At 43.5% G+C, this 17,338-nt stretch overlaps 1 protein-coding gene across 1 annotated transcript; it reads left to right on the forward strand.

The window, feature by feature from the left end:
* Nucleotides 1-4,171: 4,171 nt before the first annotated feature.
* On the forward strand, nucleotides 4,172-14,739 carry ugcg (UDP-glucose ceramide glucosyltransferase; the record flags this gene model as incomplete). Its single annotated transcript, XM_084460133.1, has 9 exons — nucleotides 4,172-4,179; nucleotides 6,359-6,503; nucleotides 7,879-7,981; nucleotides 8,092-8,193; nucleotides 9,238-9,350; nucleotides 10,141-10,319; nucleotides 10,661-10,747; nucleotides 12,252-12,438; nucleotides 12,522-14,739. The coding sequence occupies 9 exons, from the start codon at nucleotides 4,172-4,174 to the stop codon at nucleotides 12,690-12,692; spliced, it is 1,095 nt and encodes a 364-aa protein (XP_084316259.1). The 3' UTR covers nucleotides 12,693-14,739.
* Between the last annotated feature and the right edge of the window lie 2,599 nt (nucleotides 14,740-17,338).

Here is a 17,338-nt window from a genome sequence, read left to right on the forward strand (position 1 = left end):
GGGGAAAATAGAGTTTAAGTGGAGAAATATTCTAATATGCAACAACAGCTGGTTGGCACGACTGAACTATTCAGTGAAGTGTAGGCATAAATCAAATCAATTCAAATCAAACTTTATTTGTATAGCGTATTTCATACACTGCCACAATGCGCTTTACAGAGAGCAATAGATGGACATCGATCATACCCCTACATATTCCAGAGGGAAGCAAAACCAGGCCAGGTCAAGCCTGGCTTATGTGTTGGCTGGCTTGTTTCTGTACAGGACTGGTAGGACGGTAATGTCTGATAAATAAAGATGGGTCACCTGGACACATCAGTTCCAATGCTTCCAATGCTAATCCAGCACAATGAGAGCGGGATAGCCAGTTAGCTCATGGGCTCACAACAACTAGCAGCAGCTTCCATAACATTAATGGTAGCGGTCAGTGGCTAAAGCAGTTTCACTGATGATTCCTGTAATGTTAGCTATTTTGCTGCAATGGGTTCACTTGTGTTTCTGGATAAAGGTCATGACTTGCTGTTTTGCACTTCCCTTTAGGTGGTGAATAAGTAGACCCAGGACACAGTGGGTTATTTGGACATCTACTAGGATCTTGATATTATATTGATATGAAGATATGAAAGTATTTGCCCTTAGAAGTAAATTGTAATAAAAATGGTTCTTAGCTAAGTAACCTAAATGTAGGCAGACTTGAAAGGTCAATTGTAATAATATCATGAATGAACAATTGTAAACATAGTACTCAACAGAATAGGTAATACTCAAGTCTTGATTGAAACTTTTCTTAAATGCTTTATTAAACATACAGACGTACACATTAAAAGTAGCCATAAGTTGTTATTTTGCATGTGCTCTCAGGACATGTTGTGGTTGTGACCATCTTTGTAAAGAAGAGAGGCATGTAATGCACATGTAAATGTGCAATGAAGTTTAAAAAACAACAATACAAGAAACAGGTATATACATATAGACAGGGTTGTTTTGAAGACTACATCTGGAAAAAATCTTCAGGATTCGTTTCTAGTGTTGATCGTTCTTAATTGTCCTAGGAATCAAGACACTATTTGATCTTTCAATTCTCTTCACTTACATAAACAGACAGTGAGTGCGTGGTCTCTGAAATAATAAAGAAATATAATGACAACTAACAGAAATACTTACAGAAATAAACTAAATAGCCTAACTCAAATACTCATTGAATTGCTGAACCTGAACAAGGAACAGTCTATCTAAGCCTGTTGCTGCCCTCTCGTGGCCGAAAACGGTAAATGCAGTCTATAACATAATAGACCCTTTTCTGTGCAACGGCATCATCCTGTTTCAACATTGCGCACGCATCACTTCTTTTGTTGCCAAAATGCGTGCGCACACTTATTTGTTTACCAACAGTTAAATGGTATATATATAAAGGGTAATTACTTAAATTATACCTACAGTATAGGTGTCTCAGTAATCACCCTTTATATATAGACCATTTAACTGTTGGTAAACAAATAAGTGTGCGCACGCATTTTGGCCTTATTGGAGTTACAGGCACATAATCAGAATTCTAGGCTATAGCAAGTTATATTGATTACCAACTGACACTTGAGAGAACAATAATCTTACTCTAAAAAGTAGCCTACATTTAAGGCAGATTTGGAGATATTCAGTGTTCATTTCGGGCAGGGCAGTTGTTTTTCATCAGACAGTCGTTTTTTTTGGCACAACACCTGCTGTGAAGTTCACCTGAAGAAGGGCTGTACGTACAGAAACGTTGTCCCCAAGTATTTGTATGCAAGAAGACAGTGTGCAGGAGCCTTTTGTTGTATTACTGTTGGCTTTTGGCCTTCACCCAGAGCCTGAGGGTTTGGCAAAGCTCAATGTCTCCATCTAGTGGCAGTGAAGCGCCAACAAATCCAGGAAACTGGTAGGTGGACCTACCAGTCTTTCTGCAATAAATATGAAGTTTGAAACAGTGACATTGCTAAGTGATACTAAACACCTCAATAAATATGAAGTTTGAAACTCCAACATAGCTTGTGCTACTAAACACCTCAAGCTCTGTTCTATGCAGATGTAGAAAGTACATGATTTCCTGAGTAAACTGGACTATACTTTTACTGAGACACCAAGCATAGTTTTTTATGTAAATAGCAAAATGTTCTTGGCAGTTGACCTCTGCAGGGTGGCATGGGTGTTATCTTCCATGACCTCCTCTCCCTGCTGGACACCAGCCCTGCTCTGGCCCACCTGCCCTGTCTTGTATTTATATTGTTGTATGTGTTTTTTATATGGACCAGTGTCCGATTAATAAAGGTGATCGATTGAATTGAATGGATGGATGGATGGATGGATGGATGGATGGATGGATGGATGGATGGATGGATGGATGGATGGATGGATGGATGGATGGGTGTTTGGTTGGTTGGTTGGTTGGTTGGTTGGATGGATCGATGGATGGATGGATGGATGGATTAATGGGGAAATGAGGGGAAATTGTTGAAATGCTCTGTATTTCACTTTAGTGGCATACGATCCAGGAGAGATGATGGGCATTGTCTGGTCCTTGTTCCACGTTTCATGATTCTCATAGGTTAGCATAGAGGCTAGATGTATTAGTCTGGTTCTATTAGGCTTCTCATAGGTTAGTGTACCATTGAGGTTAGGTGTATTATGTTCACCCGTGCCAGATTGGATTTGTTGAGCTGAAGTGAAGACAGTGTGCGGGTGTTCCTATTTCCTCATAGTATCTACTCCACCTACGCATCTGTCAATCAGATTTCATTCAGGTGTGCAAGAGACTTTCAATTATCTAAAGTAATCAAAATAAAACAAAACGAATACAGTATGTGTTAGGAATTAAGCTGTTAAATGTAGAATTGATGCTTCTCTCAACATTCAGATAAACCTTGGTGACGGATATATCACATAATTATCATATATTAACAGACAACATTGTAACCAAGATCATCTATATCAGCTGTGAAGCTAAAAAAAACAATGTAAATTATTTGATTATATGATGTAAAAGTACTTCAGAACTGAAGTAGACATCATGTAAAGTGTAGCGGTGGAGCATTAGAATTATGTAAAATCATAACAGTTTTCCTAGTTTTTCCACTAGATGGCGATAGATCCATGCAGGAAAATCTAACCACTGTCCTCCATGGCACAACTGAGACAAAGCACCAGATTAAAGATCAAACTAAGATATATATATATATATATATATATATATATATATATATATATATATATTCGCTCAATGTTCTCAAGATATATATATGTTAGCTAGTTATTGTACATATTATGTCAGCTATAAATACAGAATATGTACAATATAGAATATACTGTACATACATCCACATTAGTTCATATTATTGTGTATTATACGCTGTATTAAATGTAAATGTATTAGATGCCTTCAACACAGCTCCTAACGGAGCTATAAACCCTCAGATTTTCAACTATGCCACCTAATTTGACCTCACAAATGTTATAATAATAATATAATATATATAATATAATATATAATAATATTCGCTCACGTTAGCACGGGACAGATCACAGGACAAGACCGAATCACTGTAGTGAATGAATCAACTCTTTAAAATGATTGATTTTTATTTTTTTAAAATTCTAATTATTACATATCACAATCAAAACACAACATGAAATTACTTTTATTTAGAAATCCCTCACAATAAAAAAAAAAAAAAACGAATTAAAAAACACCGGAAGTTTCAATGTTGCAACCATGGAGGTATAATATAACGGGTTGCAACACGGAGACGCCGCGTCATTTTTTTCTCCCCAACCAACTTCTGCCATAACCACGCCCTTGCGAGTTCTCATTGGGTTAGGGGTTAGGGTTGTCCAATGAAAACTCACGGGGGCGTGGTTATGGCAGAAGTTGGTTGGGAAAATGACGACATTTTATATTTTTTGTGAAGCTAAAAAAAAAACAATGTAAATTATTTGATTATATGATGTAAAAGTACTTCAGAACTGAAGTAGACATCATGTAAAGTGTAGCGGTGGAGCATTAGAATTATGTAAAATCATAACAGTTTTCCTAGTGTTCCACGCCCCCGTGAGTTTTCATTGGACAACCCTAACCCTAACCCTAACCCAATGAAAACACGCGGGGGCGTGGTTATGGCAGAAGTGGGTGGGGAGAAAAAAGATGACGCGGTGACGTCGAGACGCGCCCTGCCTGTGTTGTAGTCGGGTTGACAGCTCGTGCTAGTGAGAGCTAGCTAACCGGTAGCTAGCAGGAGAAGCTAGCTCGGAACCACCATGGCCCTCCTGGACCTCGCCATGCAGGGGCTCTCTATCTTCGGATTCATCTTGTTTTTTGTCTTGTGGCTCATGCATTTCATGTCTATCATCTATGTGTAAGTAGCACGACCGTTTATAGTTAGCACTAGCTAGCTAGGCTTGTTATAGTTAGCACTAGCTAGCTAGTCTGGCTAGGCTAACGTTAGCTAGTGTTTTTGCTCGGGTTTAACGTTAGCTGTCCAACAAATATTCTAGCTAGCTTCTGTTAATGTTGTTTAATGGCACTGAACCTGTGTTTAACTTGGTTTGACTGGTCCATATGTACACTACGCTTTCTGTCAAACGACTAGTAAGCTCCCTAGCTTTCAACTGGGTTGTGTACTAGCTAGCCTAGTGACGTTAGCATGCCTAGTGAAGTTAGCATGCCTAGTGTTAGTATGCTAGTGCTAGCTAGCGTAGTGAAGTTAGTATGCCTAGTGTTAGTATGCCTAGTGAAGTTAGCATGCCTAGTGCTAGCTAGCCTAGTGACGTTAGTATGCCTAGTGTTAGTATGCCTAGTGCTAGCTAGCTAGTGAAGTTAGCATGCCTAGTGCTAGCTAGCCTAGTGAAGTTAGTATGCCTAGTGTTAGTATGCTAGTGCTAGCTAGCCTAGTGAAGTTAGTATGCTAGTGCTAGATAGCCTAGTGAAGTTAGTATGCTAGTGCTAGCCTAGTGAAGTGAGTATGCCTAGTGTTAGCATGCTAGTGTTAGTATTCCTAGTGAAGTTAGCATGCCTAGTGCTAGCTAGCCTAGTGAAGTTAGTATGCCTAGTGTTAGTATGCTAGTGCTAGCTAGCTAGTGAAGTTAGTATGCTAGTGTAAGTATGCCTAGTGAGGTTAGCATGCCTAGTGCTAGCTAGCGTAGTGAAGTTAGTATGCTAGTGCTAGCTAGCCTAGTGAAGTTAGTATGCTAGTGCTAGCTAGCCTAGTGAAGTTAGTATGCTAGTGCTAGCTAGCCTAGTGAAGTTAGTATGCTAGTGCTAGTATGCCTAGTGAAGTTAGTATGCTAGTGTTAGTATGCCTAGTGAAGTTAGTATGCTAGTGTTAGTATGCCTAGTGAAGTTAGCATGCCTAGTGTTAGCTAGCCTAGTGAAGTTAGTATGCCGAGTGTTAGTATGCTAGTGCTAGCTAGCTAGTGAAGTTAGTATGCTAGTGTTAGTATGCCTAGTGAAGTTAGCATGCCTAGTGCTAGCTAGCGTAGTGAAGTTAGTATGCTAGTGCTAGTATGCCTAGGGAAGTTAGTATGCTAGTGCTAGCTAGCCTAGTGAAGTTAGTATGCTAGTGCTAGTATGCCTAGTGAAGTTAGTATGCTAGTGCTAGCTAGCCTAGTGAAGTTAGTATGCTAGTGCTAGTATGCCTGGTGAAGCTAGTATGCTAGTGCTAGCTCGATACCATCATTAGCGGTTAGCTAACCCTTCCGCTTCGGCTTTCCACCAAGTGGCTCTAACGTTATAGCACTACCGTGACTATGAGTGTATCTGGCTTATACTAGACTAGAACTATTTATATAACTAGTTATACTAGACTCTAACTCACTAAGATGGGTTGTGGATAGTTAGATGGATAGAGATGATATAGCTAGGCTAGCTAGCCGTGCTATGTCTATGAGTTACTTTCTAACCATTTTACAAATGTCCAGCTGTGTATTTATCAAAAGAAACATAGATATGCCTAGTGATAGCTAGTGCTGGCTAGTCTAACTATATTAATAACCCCAACGTTAGCTAGTAATAATCCTAGCCGGCTCCTAGGGGCCCCAGCTCTTTAGCTAACGTTATCGAACATGTATTTTTAACCAACAATCATTGACTAGCTATCTGTGAAGATGTAACACCTCGGTGTGGTCAGATAATGTATGTAATCGGTGTAGACTGTATACATTAGAGAGGTAGATTACAGGTTAGTGCCTTGTCCAAGTTAGCTCTCACACGGATGTCAGCAGCCCTCTGCCAACCCTGAGTCTAGCTCCATAACTGCTACGTAACTAATTATGATATTGTGAGTGTAGAATAAGCAGTAACTTGGTGTCCCTCTATCACTCACCCTGTCTGCAGCCGCCTATACCTCAACAAGAAGACATCCGAGACCAAGCAGCCGTACTGTAAGTTGGCTGGAGTATCGCTGTTGAAGCCCCTGAAGGGGGTTGATCCTAACCTCATCAATAACCTGGAGACCTTCTTTGAGCTGGACTATCCCAAGGTATCATCATCATCATCATCCTCACACACACAGACTTGCGCTATCATTATTTACATTTTAGTGAGTCAGCATACACACATACAAAGCGACTTACACTAAAGTGAACCGACTATACCCGTCAGTAAAGCTTTCTGTGAGAAGACCCCAGCGGTCACAGTGCCAGAGAAAGGAAGACATGGTAGCATCACTTTTTCTGAAGAAAATGTAGTGTGTTTGCATAATGCAAGTATAATATGTAGTTTAGTATATCAAAAGTATATGAAAATAGATTTAAAACAGTACGAATGGTATCTAAAGTAGTAAAAAGCATGAAAAGTTGTCCAGACCATTATCTAAAGAGATTAGTGCTGTCAATAAGTATCTACTTGTATTTTTGGGGGGAGATGAAACAATTAGGCATATGTGTGATGTTAGAATAAAGAAATACACGACAAAGTTGTTAGAACTATCAAAAGAACAACTGGATGTATGACCATCAGCCATAAGCCAGGCTGGACTTGGCCTGGTTTTTACTCAACTTCCTTTGGTGGAAAAACAGTTAAATACTGCAATATATGTGCACACAACTTCAGTTATATCTAAACTTCCACCTGGAAGCTTTTCTTTTACTCAACTTGCTTTGGTGGAAAGACGGTTACATCACTGCAGTATGTTCACACAACTTCAGTTTTATCTAAACTTCCACCTGGAAGCTTTTCCAAGCACACTGCGGATGTCTCCTCAGTCATCGTGTTATCTAAGTGAGTTTTCTCAGTGTTTACCTGGCGGAATTAGCTACCGATAAGGCACTTGAAACGCGCAGATAACTTATCCACGTTTAACATGCCTTTCAGTCGTTCAGCCAGGGTAGGGGTGAAACGGTTACTGCTTTCACGGTAAACCGCAGTGAAAATTCCAGACGATTAGTATTACCGTGTCAAAATAAATTATCATTAAAACCGTGTTAAAGTCTCCAGATTAATTGCGAGCGTTAAAGCATTAAAGTTGACAGCCCTAAAAGAGATAAAAGAAAACAAAAGACAAAACTAAAGCATTAAGTGCATTAAGCAGTTAGACCTCACTTCCTGTTGACATGGCATCGCGTGAGTGGCGATACTAATAGAAATATGATGTATATACCGTATATCCATACACACAAACAGTCACACACATGTCACAGGGTTCCCCGAGTCGCTCGTCAGTATCGCTTCAACCCTCACTTGCCCACACTGGGTTCCATCTTGGGTCCTCTGACTTGTGAACACACGTGACCATCACTGCATAACCAAAAACCTAGTAAAAAGTACCCAGACCACTAGTGCAGCAGGGCACGGAGACAGCCTGAATCGAGCCTGCTGTGTTACGATGCTTAGTTCTGTTCTTTCTTCCGTCTTAGTACGAGATCCTCCTGTGTGTTCAAGACCACGACGATCCAGCAATCGACGTGTGCAAAAAGCTCCTGGGAAAATATCCTAACGTCGACGCCAGATTGTTTATTGGTAAGCTCTTGACACCGCATGGCCCTCCTAGCAGTTGTATTAGAGTGGGTGTTGGCAGGCATGTGTGTTGTAGTGTGTCCTCTGGAGCTAACTGACACTGTGTCGTACAGGGGGGAAGAAGGTTGGCATCAACCCCAAGATCAACAACCTGATGCCGGGGTACGAGGGGGCCAAGTACGACCTGGTGTGGATCTGTGACAGCGGGATACGAGGTGAGGGGCTCCCATCGCCAGGCCAGATACGTGTCACCATAGATTCGACCTACCAGCACCCAACTCTCTTATCCGTCAGAATGTCAGCCACCAAATCCCATCCATGAAGGAGACACACCTTTTTTCCCCCCCTCAACAGACACTGTATGACACCTTGCTCTGCTATCAGGCACGAGAGAATCGACAGGGAAGCTAGCATAAGCGGTTAGCAATTTATGATCGCTAAGAAATGAGTCGCTCAGATTAGCAGATATCATTTAGGGAACAAATGCTGGCGATTCTCTATTCTAGTCTGTTACTTTGCTTACCCTGCTTCATAATAAATGGGATACAACTAGCTTATTGACCCCTCATTACCTACCGCTCCAACTCTCCCCAGCTGACGGCTACAACCATTGTTATTTCTGTTTACATTCTTCTGTGGGTATGCAATGACGTATCCTCTCTTATAGCTAGCTACAATCCTCACTTTTTTCTCTTTAATTTTCAGTCTATTCTGGGCCGAGACTTCAGTTTAAATCATGGCTTATTCAGCATATGAAATTGAATGTAAAATCTATCCTCTGTAGCCTACATGGGGGAATTGTGTCCACCTGCCATGTGAGATGGTCGACAAAAAAAAAGTGAATTTCCTAACCCTAACCCTCCTCACTGCTTACTTTCCTATTTAACTTAAAGGTACCCAACGAAACGTGAATCAAAACAATCCGTTATTTGTTTATTTTTGAAATTCCTCGATTATATGGTTCCATGTAGTCTAATAAACACGTTGAATCACTTGAATGTTGTTCCTACCTTTTAATTTCTTTGCAAAATGATATTTAGCTAATGTTTTGAAAACAACAAAGATGTGTGAAACGTCACTATTACGTGCTCCGCGTATTGACGCAATGACGTAGTACGCGATTTTCGGGGACCACCTTCTCAAATTTGCTCTAGGGCGCATACTAGTGGTCAAAAACTACATTGGGTACCTTTAACCTAGCACAAGATTCTCATCACACACTGTAGGTTTAAAAGTGATATGCATGCTTGTGTCCACAGTGAAAGCTGATACTCTGACGGACATGGCCAACCAGATGACCGAGAAGGTGGGGCTGGTGCACGGCCTGCCGTACGTGGCCGACAGACAAGGCTTCGCTGCTACCTTAGAACAGGTGAGGAGAACCGCAGAACAGACGAGCCTTAGAACAGGTGAGGAGAACCGCAGAACAGACAAGAGCCTTAGAACAGGTGAGGAGAACCTCTGAACAGACGAGAGCCTTAGAACAGGTGAGGAGAACCGCAGAACAGACAAGAGCTTTAGAACAGGTGAGGAGAACCTCGGAACAGACAAGAGCCTTAGAACAGGTGAGGAGAACCTCTGAACAGACAAGCCTTAGAACAGGTGAGGAGAACCTCTGAACAGACAAGAGCCTTAGAACAGGTGAGGAGAACCTCTGAACAGACAAGAGCCTTAGAACAGGTGAGGAGAACCTCTGAACAGACAAGAGCCTTAGAACAGGTGAGGAGAACCTCTGAACAGACAAGAGCCTTAGAACAGGTGAGGAGAACCTCTGGACAGACAAGAGCCTTAGAACAGGTGAGGAGAACCTCTGAACAGACAAGAGCCTTAGAACAGGTGAGGAGAACCTCTGACCAGACAAGAGCCTTAGAACAGACGAGGAGAACCTCAGAACAGACAAGAGCCTTAGAACAGACGAGGAGAACCTCTGAACAGACAAGAGCCTTAGAACAGACGAGGAGAACCTCAGAACAGACAAGAGCCTTAGAACAGACGAGGAGAACCTCTGAACAGACGAGAAGATGAGAAGAACCTCAGAGTTCAGTCATGTTATATAGCCTTTTCTACATAGGTGTGTGTGTGTGTGTGTGTGTGTGTGCGCGTGTGCGCGTGTGCGCGTGTGCGTGTGTGTGTGCGTGTGCGCGTGTGTGTGTGTGTTGCAGGTGTATTTCGGTACCTCCCACCCCAGGTCCTACATCTCTGCCAACGTGACGGGGATCAAGTGTGTGACGGGGATGTCGTGTCTGATGAGGAAGGACGTCCTGGACCAGGCAGGGGGTCTCATAGCCTTCGCCCAGTACATCGCTGAGGACTACTTCATGGCTAAAGCCATCGCTGACAGGTGCGCCCGCGTGCCTCGGTCACAAGTCGCGTTTCCATTCCAACTAGAATTGCGCAAAACCTAAATATCGCAATAAAAAATTGGTAATGGAAACACCTACATTTCGAAAAACCTCTCAAATTTCGATAAAACGTTTTGACGCTCTCATGAGGTGGTTTTTCAGAAGTTTCGATATAGAAGTATATCGCAAAAGCGTAATGTATCGCTTTTATTTTGAGACAAAGTGTAATGGAAACGCAGCTACAGACATATACTCTGTGTGTTTATTTGCCTGTTTGCTTGTGTGTAAAACTGTATTTCCTTATTGTCTCGATGTCTAACTGAAGACTTGGATCTTACAGGGGATGGAAATTCTCCATGGCGACGCAGGTGGCCATGCAGAACTCGGGGTCCTATTCCATCGCTCAGTTCCAGTCGCGCATGATCAGGTACGCGCTCACCCTAGCCCTACCCCCGTCACCCTAACCCTACCCCCGTCACCCTAACCCTACCCCCGTCACCCGAGCCCTACCCCCGTCACCCTAACCCTACCCCCGTCACCCTAACCCTACCCCCGTCACCCTAGCCCTACCCCCGTCACCCTAGCCCTACCCCCGTCACCCTAGCCCTACCCCCGTCACCCTAGCCCTACCCCCGTCACCCTAGCCCTACCCCCGTCACCCTAGCCCTACCCCCGTCACCCTCACCCTACCCCCGTCACCCTAGCCCTACCCCCGTCACCCTAGCCCTACCCCCGTCACAGGCTGGGGGCTCGGTGTGTGGAGTGTGCAGACTGTACGGCTCTAGTGTGTAGTGTACAGGACTGTTAAGCTCTAGTGTGTAGTGTTCTAGTGTGTAGTGTACAGGACTGTTAAGCTCTAGTGTGTAGTGTTCTAGTGTGTAGTGTACAGGAGCGTAGCGCTCTAGTGTGTAGTGTTCTAGTGTGTAGTGTACAGGAGCGTAGAGCTCTAGCGTGTAGTGTTCTAGTGTGTAGTGTACAGGACCGTAGAGCTCTAGTGTGTAGTGTTCTAGTGTGTAGTGTACAGGACCGTAGAGCTCTAGCGTGTAGTGTACAGGAGCGTAGAGCTCTAGTGTGTAGTGTTCTAGTGTGTAGTGTACAGGACCGTAGAGCTCTAGTGTGTAGTGTACAGGACTGTTAAGCTCTAGTGTGTAGTGTTCTAGTGTGTAGTGTACAGGACCGTAGAGCTCTAGCGTGTAGTGTACAGGACTGTTAAGCTCTAGTGTGTAGTGTTCTAGTGTGTAGTGTACAGGGCCGTAGAGCTCTAGTGTGTAGTGTTCTAGTGTGTAGTGTTCTAGTGTGTAGTGTTCTAGTGTGTAGTGTACAGGAGCGTAGAGCTCTAGTGTGTAGTGTTCTAGTGTGTAGTGTACAGGGCCGTAGAGCTCTAGTGTGTAGTGTTCTAGTGTGTAGTGTTCTAGTGTGTAGTGTACAGGACTGTTAAGCTCTAGTGTGTAGTGTACAGGAGCGTAGAGCTCTAGTGTGTAGTGTTCTAGTGTGTAGTGTACAGGAGCGTAGAGCTCTAGTGTGTAGTGTTCTAGTGTGTAGTGTACAGGAGCGTAGAGCTCTAGTGTGTAGTGTTCTAGTGTGTAGTGTACAGGAGCGTAGAGCTCTAGTGTGTAGTGTAGAGCTCTAGTGTGTAGTGTTCTAGTGTGTAGTGTACAGGAGCGTAGAGCTCTAGTGTGTAGTGTTCTAGTGTGTAGTGTTCTAGTGTGTAGTGTACAGGAGCGTAGAGCTCTAGTGTGTAGTGTTCTAGTGTGTAGTGTACAGGAGCGTAGAGCTCTAGTGTGTAGTGTTCTAGTGTGTAGTGTACAGCAGCGTAGAGCTCTAGTGTGTAGTGTACAGCAGCGTAGAGCTCTAGTGTGTAGTGTACAGTAGCGTAGAGCTCTAGTGTGTAGTGTACAGGAGCGTACAGTTGACCCTGCTGTGTTCTCCAGGTGGGCCAAGCTCCGTATCAACATGCTGCCGGCCACCATCTGCGAGCCGATCTCCGAGTGCTTCGTGGCGAGCCTGATCATCGGCTGGGCCGCCCACCACGTGTTCCGCTGGGACATCATGGTGTTCTTCATGTGCCACTGTCTGGCCTGGTTCATCGCCGACTACATACAACTACGTGGAGTCCAGGTAGCACATAGCATGTAGCATGGCTATGAGGCGATACCGCCGTATGGACCGGATCATAACTTCACCCCTGTTCTTCCCCGTAGGGCGGCCCCCTAGCCTTCTCCAAACTGGACTATGCCGTGGCCTGGTTTATCAGGGAGTCGATGACCATCCAGATCTTCCTGTCGGCGCTCTGGGACCCCACCATCAGCTGGAGGACCGGCCGCTACCGGTTACGCTGCGGCGGCACCGCGGAGGAGATCCTGGACGTATAGCCCCGCCCCCCTCCGGAAGGGAGTCATGGTAACGGCACTGCAGGGACACGTCCACACAAGACAGCGTGGCAGTTGCTACGGAGACGACAGGAACTAAGCGGAATCCATTTTCTGAGAAGGAATTCAATGTTTGACCATTTTTAACCTGTGCGTTAAAATGTGTTTGATTGTTATTTATGTTATCGGTGCTCTTAAAAAACAAAAAAACTATAAAAAAAACTCACTCGGAAGGTAGGAATCCTCCATTAGCAGTGCGCACCAGAGCAGAGAGGGGGAGGGGCCTCGGCTGTAGAAGGGGAGGGGCGTGGCGGGGGCCGACCGCATCACCATCGAGGTGCGCACGCAGCTTCAAGGCAGATATAGAATCGTTTTTTGAGGCGAGCGTGACCACTGGCCAACCTGGGAACACCGCCGGCAAACATGAGTTCATTTAAATCGACCGGGATTATTTTAAGACAAAACGTGTAATTGTTACGCACTCACTCGTTCGTCAAAGATCATCGACATCGCAAATGGAATAAAGTGTTAAAATTGAGACGGGTTTTCAAAAATACAGAATAATCAAACAGTAGTTCAGAGTAAGTTAACAACAATACTAGGCCTGTCTGCGTCTTTCTAGGAACCAGAACGCCCCTCAGTTTAGTCACACCTAAACAACATGATCGGGTCGTAAACAATTCTTCCTGCCTTCAAGCTGCGCCTCGCGCGCCTCGATCGTGACGTGGTCGGCCAACCCATCTGTAGTGATACGGCCGTGCGCGACAGTAGTCGGCGTGGCATCATCCTTAGGAAAATATCAAGATTTAGAATTGCAGTTAGTTAAATGTAGTAGACATGTTCCGTCTTACGTAGTACGAACCCGGGAACTGACCATCGGATGATGATGCTGGCAGGGGCCTTCAGAGCTCATATGTCCGTTACTCCATCAAAGGTAGGGGACATTAATCATCGTCACTGTAAATATGCCAGGATCAGTCTTGTCAGATCGTGGTCATGGTCACCAGTAGATTCCTGTACCTGCTGGAAGGTTCAACTAGAACATTTGCCAGGGTCCAATCAGAGAGCCCTTCCCGAGGACAATTGTCCCTCCCTCTTAGCGTGTCACTTCCTGAAGTTGGCAGCTAGCTTCTCCTAGTTCGTTGCTCCTGCTGTCATGGTGAGCTGTGTTTACTCTTTCTCACTGTTTCCGCTACACAAGCAAACATTGTACCCTCTTCCGTGTCTTTTTTTACTTTCAGATAGCCAAACTGTCCAAACGTTTCAGTCCTCTTGCCTTTTTCATTTCAATAGTGTTACATTGAATGGTGTGTGAGTGCGTGCGTGCGTGCTGTGCAGCGGTAGGTATGTAGTGTGTAAGTTGATGTTCGGTCACTATGGCTTCACATCCAACTAGGCAGGAAGAAGCCGTCAGACCGCTTCTACCAGTCCTGTGTTTCCGGCTCGTTCCTCACAGGGAGGTTCTCCGTCAGGGAGGCCCTGTGTGTGTGGATCGGTCCTCACAAGGAGGTCCCTACGCCAGCTACTGATGCCCTCCAGCAGTAGGTCAGAGGTCAGCAGTATTGAGGCAGTGGAGGAAATGCCAAACGGGGGCTGGGCGGTACAGAGATGCCGAGATGATCGCCACATGGTCAGCAGTGTCAGTGTTAACGTTTCAGAAGATGAATCACCCCCAACTTACCGGAATGCAGATTGAGTCGTCAAGAAAGTCAGCAAAGTCGTCACGAGTCGTATCGTTGCGTAAGACTGGTGATGAATAGCGCTGGGTTTCATTGCCCAGCCCTACAGCCAAATCACTGTCCACAGATATTAGTTTGGCTCTAGAATACAAACAAGTATGTGTGAACTGTTGTCAGTGTTGTCACAATGTTATATTACTTCCTGTAAATTGCTGTATATTTATGAAGTTTGGTTGATACCGTTATTATCACTGCTGAACACGAAGCCTAATTTATTCTACCAGTTCCCCCCTGAACATGGTAGGTCCTGAAACTGTTGGCAGTGAAGAAGAAGGTGGACAAACTATTGTTAAATGTGTTTTTATTTTATTTTATCAATCGTCTTCGGTATTGTTGCCTAATCTGCAGCTGGGGACTGTTTCATCACAGCAACAATAAAGCTTTATCAAAATATGATATTTGGTATATTTTATCAAAAATATTTATCTTGGTATCATTAACATATATATATATATATTTTATTTTATTTTATTTATTTATATATATATTTTTTTTTTTATATATATTTTTTTTTTAATTTATATATATATATATTCTTTTATATATATATATATATATTTTTTTTAAGAGCCCATGACCTGATCTGTTAGATAAACTGGCTGATCTGTTAAGACCTTGTTAAGACCTGTTAAGACTAAGATCTCTGATACAGAAGAAGGAAGTGGTGGTTCGTGAATAAGAGGCGACAAAAAAAACGAAACTGTACTTAAGAGAAATGAGAGTTGCACAGTCATTCTGAGACGGAAACCAAATGTACTTTTGACAGTTGGTCTGTAAACCAGAAGCTCTGGTCATGGGTCGCAGCTCCAGTGTGACTGGTCATGTGACTGGGTTATTCCAGGAATCCAAACGTTTAATCAGGAAGCTCTAACATTTTCTGAACACTTAAAAGACCTGTTTACTTTGACCATACTGTTAAATTCCCCTGCTGACAACAGCATGACTTTCACAGATTGCTGCCATTCTGGACTTCTTGTGCTAAAGAGATGTTTATTTCACTGAGACTAACATGTAAAAGGTTCAAACAAAGAACCTACTTTAGCTACAGAGAGGTGTGCAGACTGCTGAGTTAGGGTTGGAGAAAGGGTTCAGGTTAAGAGTGAAACTGGAGTGAGTGTTGAGGTTAAGGTAAAGCTTTGGTTGGGGTTGAGATTAAGTCTAGGGTAGTGGTTAGGATTGGAGTAACATTCAGGTTTCCTGTGTTGCCATCATCTCTGGTCCTGCAAAGCTATAGACTATAACTGATCTCAGACCAGCTGGCTGGACTCTCCTGGGTTAGTGCTGCAAAGGAAGGAAGCAGGAGGAGCAGCGTGATTGGTGGGTTAGGGTGAGGGGGAGGACGGGAGAGGCAGAAGGACTGTTGACATGAGTGTGTGAGGAAGCTCAAGGCAAGAAGTGGAGGACACAGGAGGACCAGGGGAAGTACAGCTGTCATGACATTTATTCAAGGCATGCTACAATTAAAGTTGTTTAGGAAAAAGTACGAAGAGATTCTGGCGTATGGTAATAGCAAGGATCATATAATTCTAGTAATAAAACAATTCAAAACGTGAAAGAAAATGTTCTATGAAATACGGAAACGTCACTCAACCATGCACCGCAAAATTAGAAAATATGTTTCTTTAATAAGTCATCTTCTATTTGCATTTAATTACATCAACTCATAACTTTGTGTCTCTTCCGTCTTACCAAAATGTCACACACTGCTTTACAAATCAAAGCTGGTACTGGTATGATATCAAAATACACAAGTCTATCCTTTTAAATACAAAAAACAAGTCTGTTGTTGTCTGTGTCTCCCATTGTAACGCGTCTGTTGTTGCATGTGTCTCCCAGGTAAGCGAACATACTGAATTACAGCATTCGTATTTTTTGGTGCTCAAACTTCTGAGCGGCTATAAATAAAGTCCGTGGTGTGAGACAGAAACATGATCAGAAGAGAGAATAGGACTGATGACCACTCGCTCTCATACCACAGCAATTCAACTTGGTCATTGTATTCAGTGATGGAGGGGGGGGGGGAAGCTTAGTAAAGCATGCTTTAAAAAATGGTGGAATTTGGGAAAAACCTAAACATTTGAAATAATTGCGGGTTTAAAAGCACCACACGGAAGCAACAATGCTGTGTAGGGTCATTCTAATAGGACATAGTTCCTTTGGTTTCAGTTCCTGTTGTTGTGTAAAGGTCAGGGCTAGGGTTAGCTAGGCCCTCGCCCTGTAAAGCTACTGGAGCTGTCTTGTGTTTTGGTGGGGCGGGGGCGTCTCTAGACCTCATTTAAATACACGTCCAGCATCACAGCCAGGGGGGGAAACAAGTTATGAATATGAGCAATGAAAGGCACATAAACTTTGGTCCTGTAATATTTGTGATTCCTCAGTAAAAAACCTTTTAACAAAACATCGGTATATTGTCTCAGTCCATTTGATGATGTCAAATCACAATTCGAAAGGCTGCAGTCTGGCGTGGCGGCCGACCTATGTTGCCTGAGTTAATACAAGACTTTTTCAGGACAGTAAACAGAACATTTTCAAAGAGCAGACAGCTTTTGTCCATACAACGTTTAGGGGTCTGGCTTCTTTCCTGTTCAGAAATCAAAAAAAGAACAAAGCTGACGTGGGTGTGTCTTTAAGGAGCTTTTTTTTTGTCAAGAGCTATCGACCTGAAGACAGGTCAACAGCACCCTCAGCCTCTCGCCTGCATGGACCGTCCATGACCAGGCGGTCGGGTTCATAGTGACCAGGGGATCGGGTTCATAGTGACCAGGGGATCGGGTGTATACAGTCAGGACTGAAACAGCAGAGTGACAGACAACCACAACCACCTTCATCACCTTGAAAAATAAACACAAATATCACTACAGATCAAAACCAGGCAAAATCCCTAAAATTAATAGTATGAGATACAGTAAA

Source organism: Borostomias antarcticus (genome assembly GCF_949987555.1).
Source record: "Borostomias antarcticus genome assembly, chromosome: 30".
Classification (NCBI taxonomy): Eukaryota; Metazoa; Chordata; class Actinopteri; order Stomiiformes; family Stomiidae; genus Borostomias; species Borostomias antarcticus.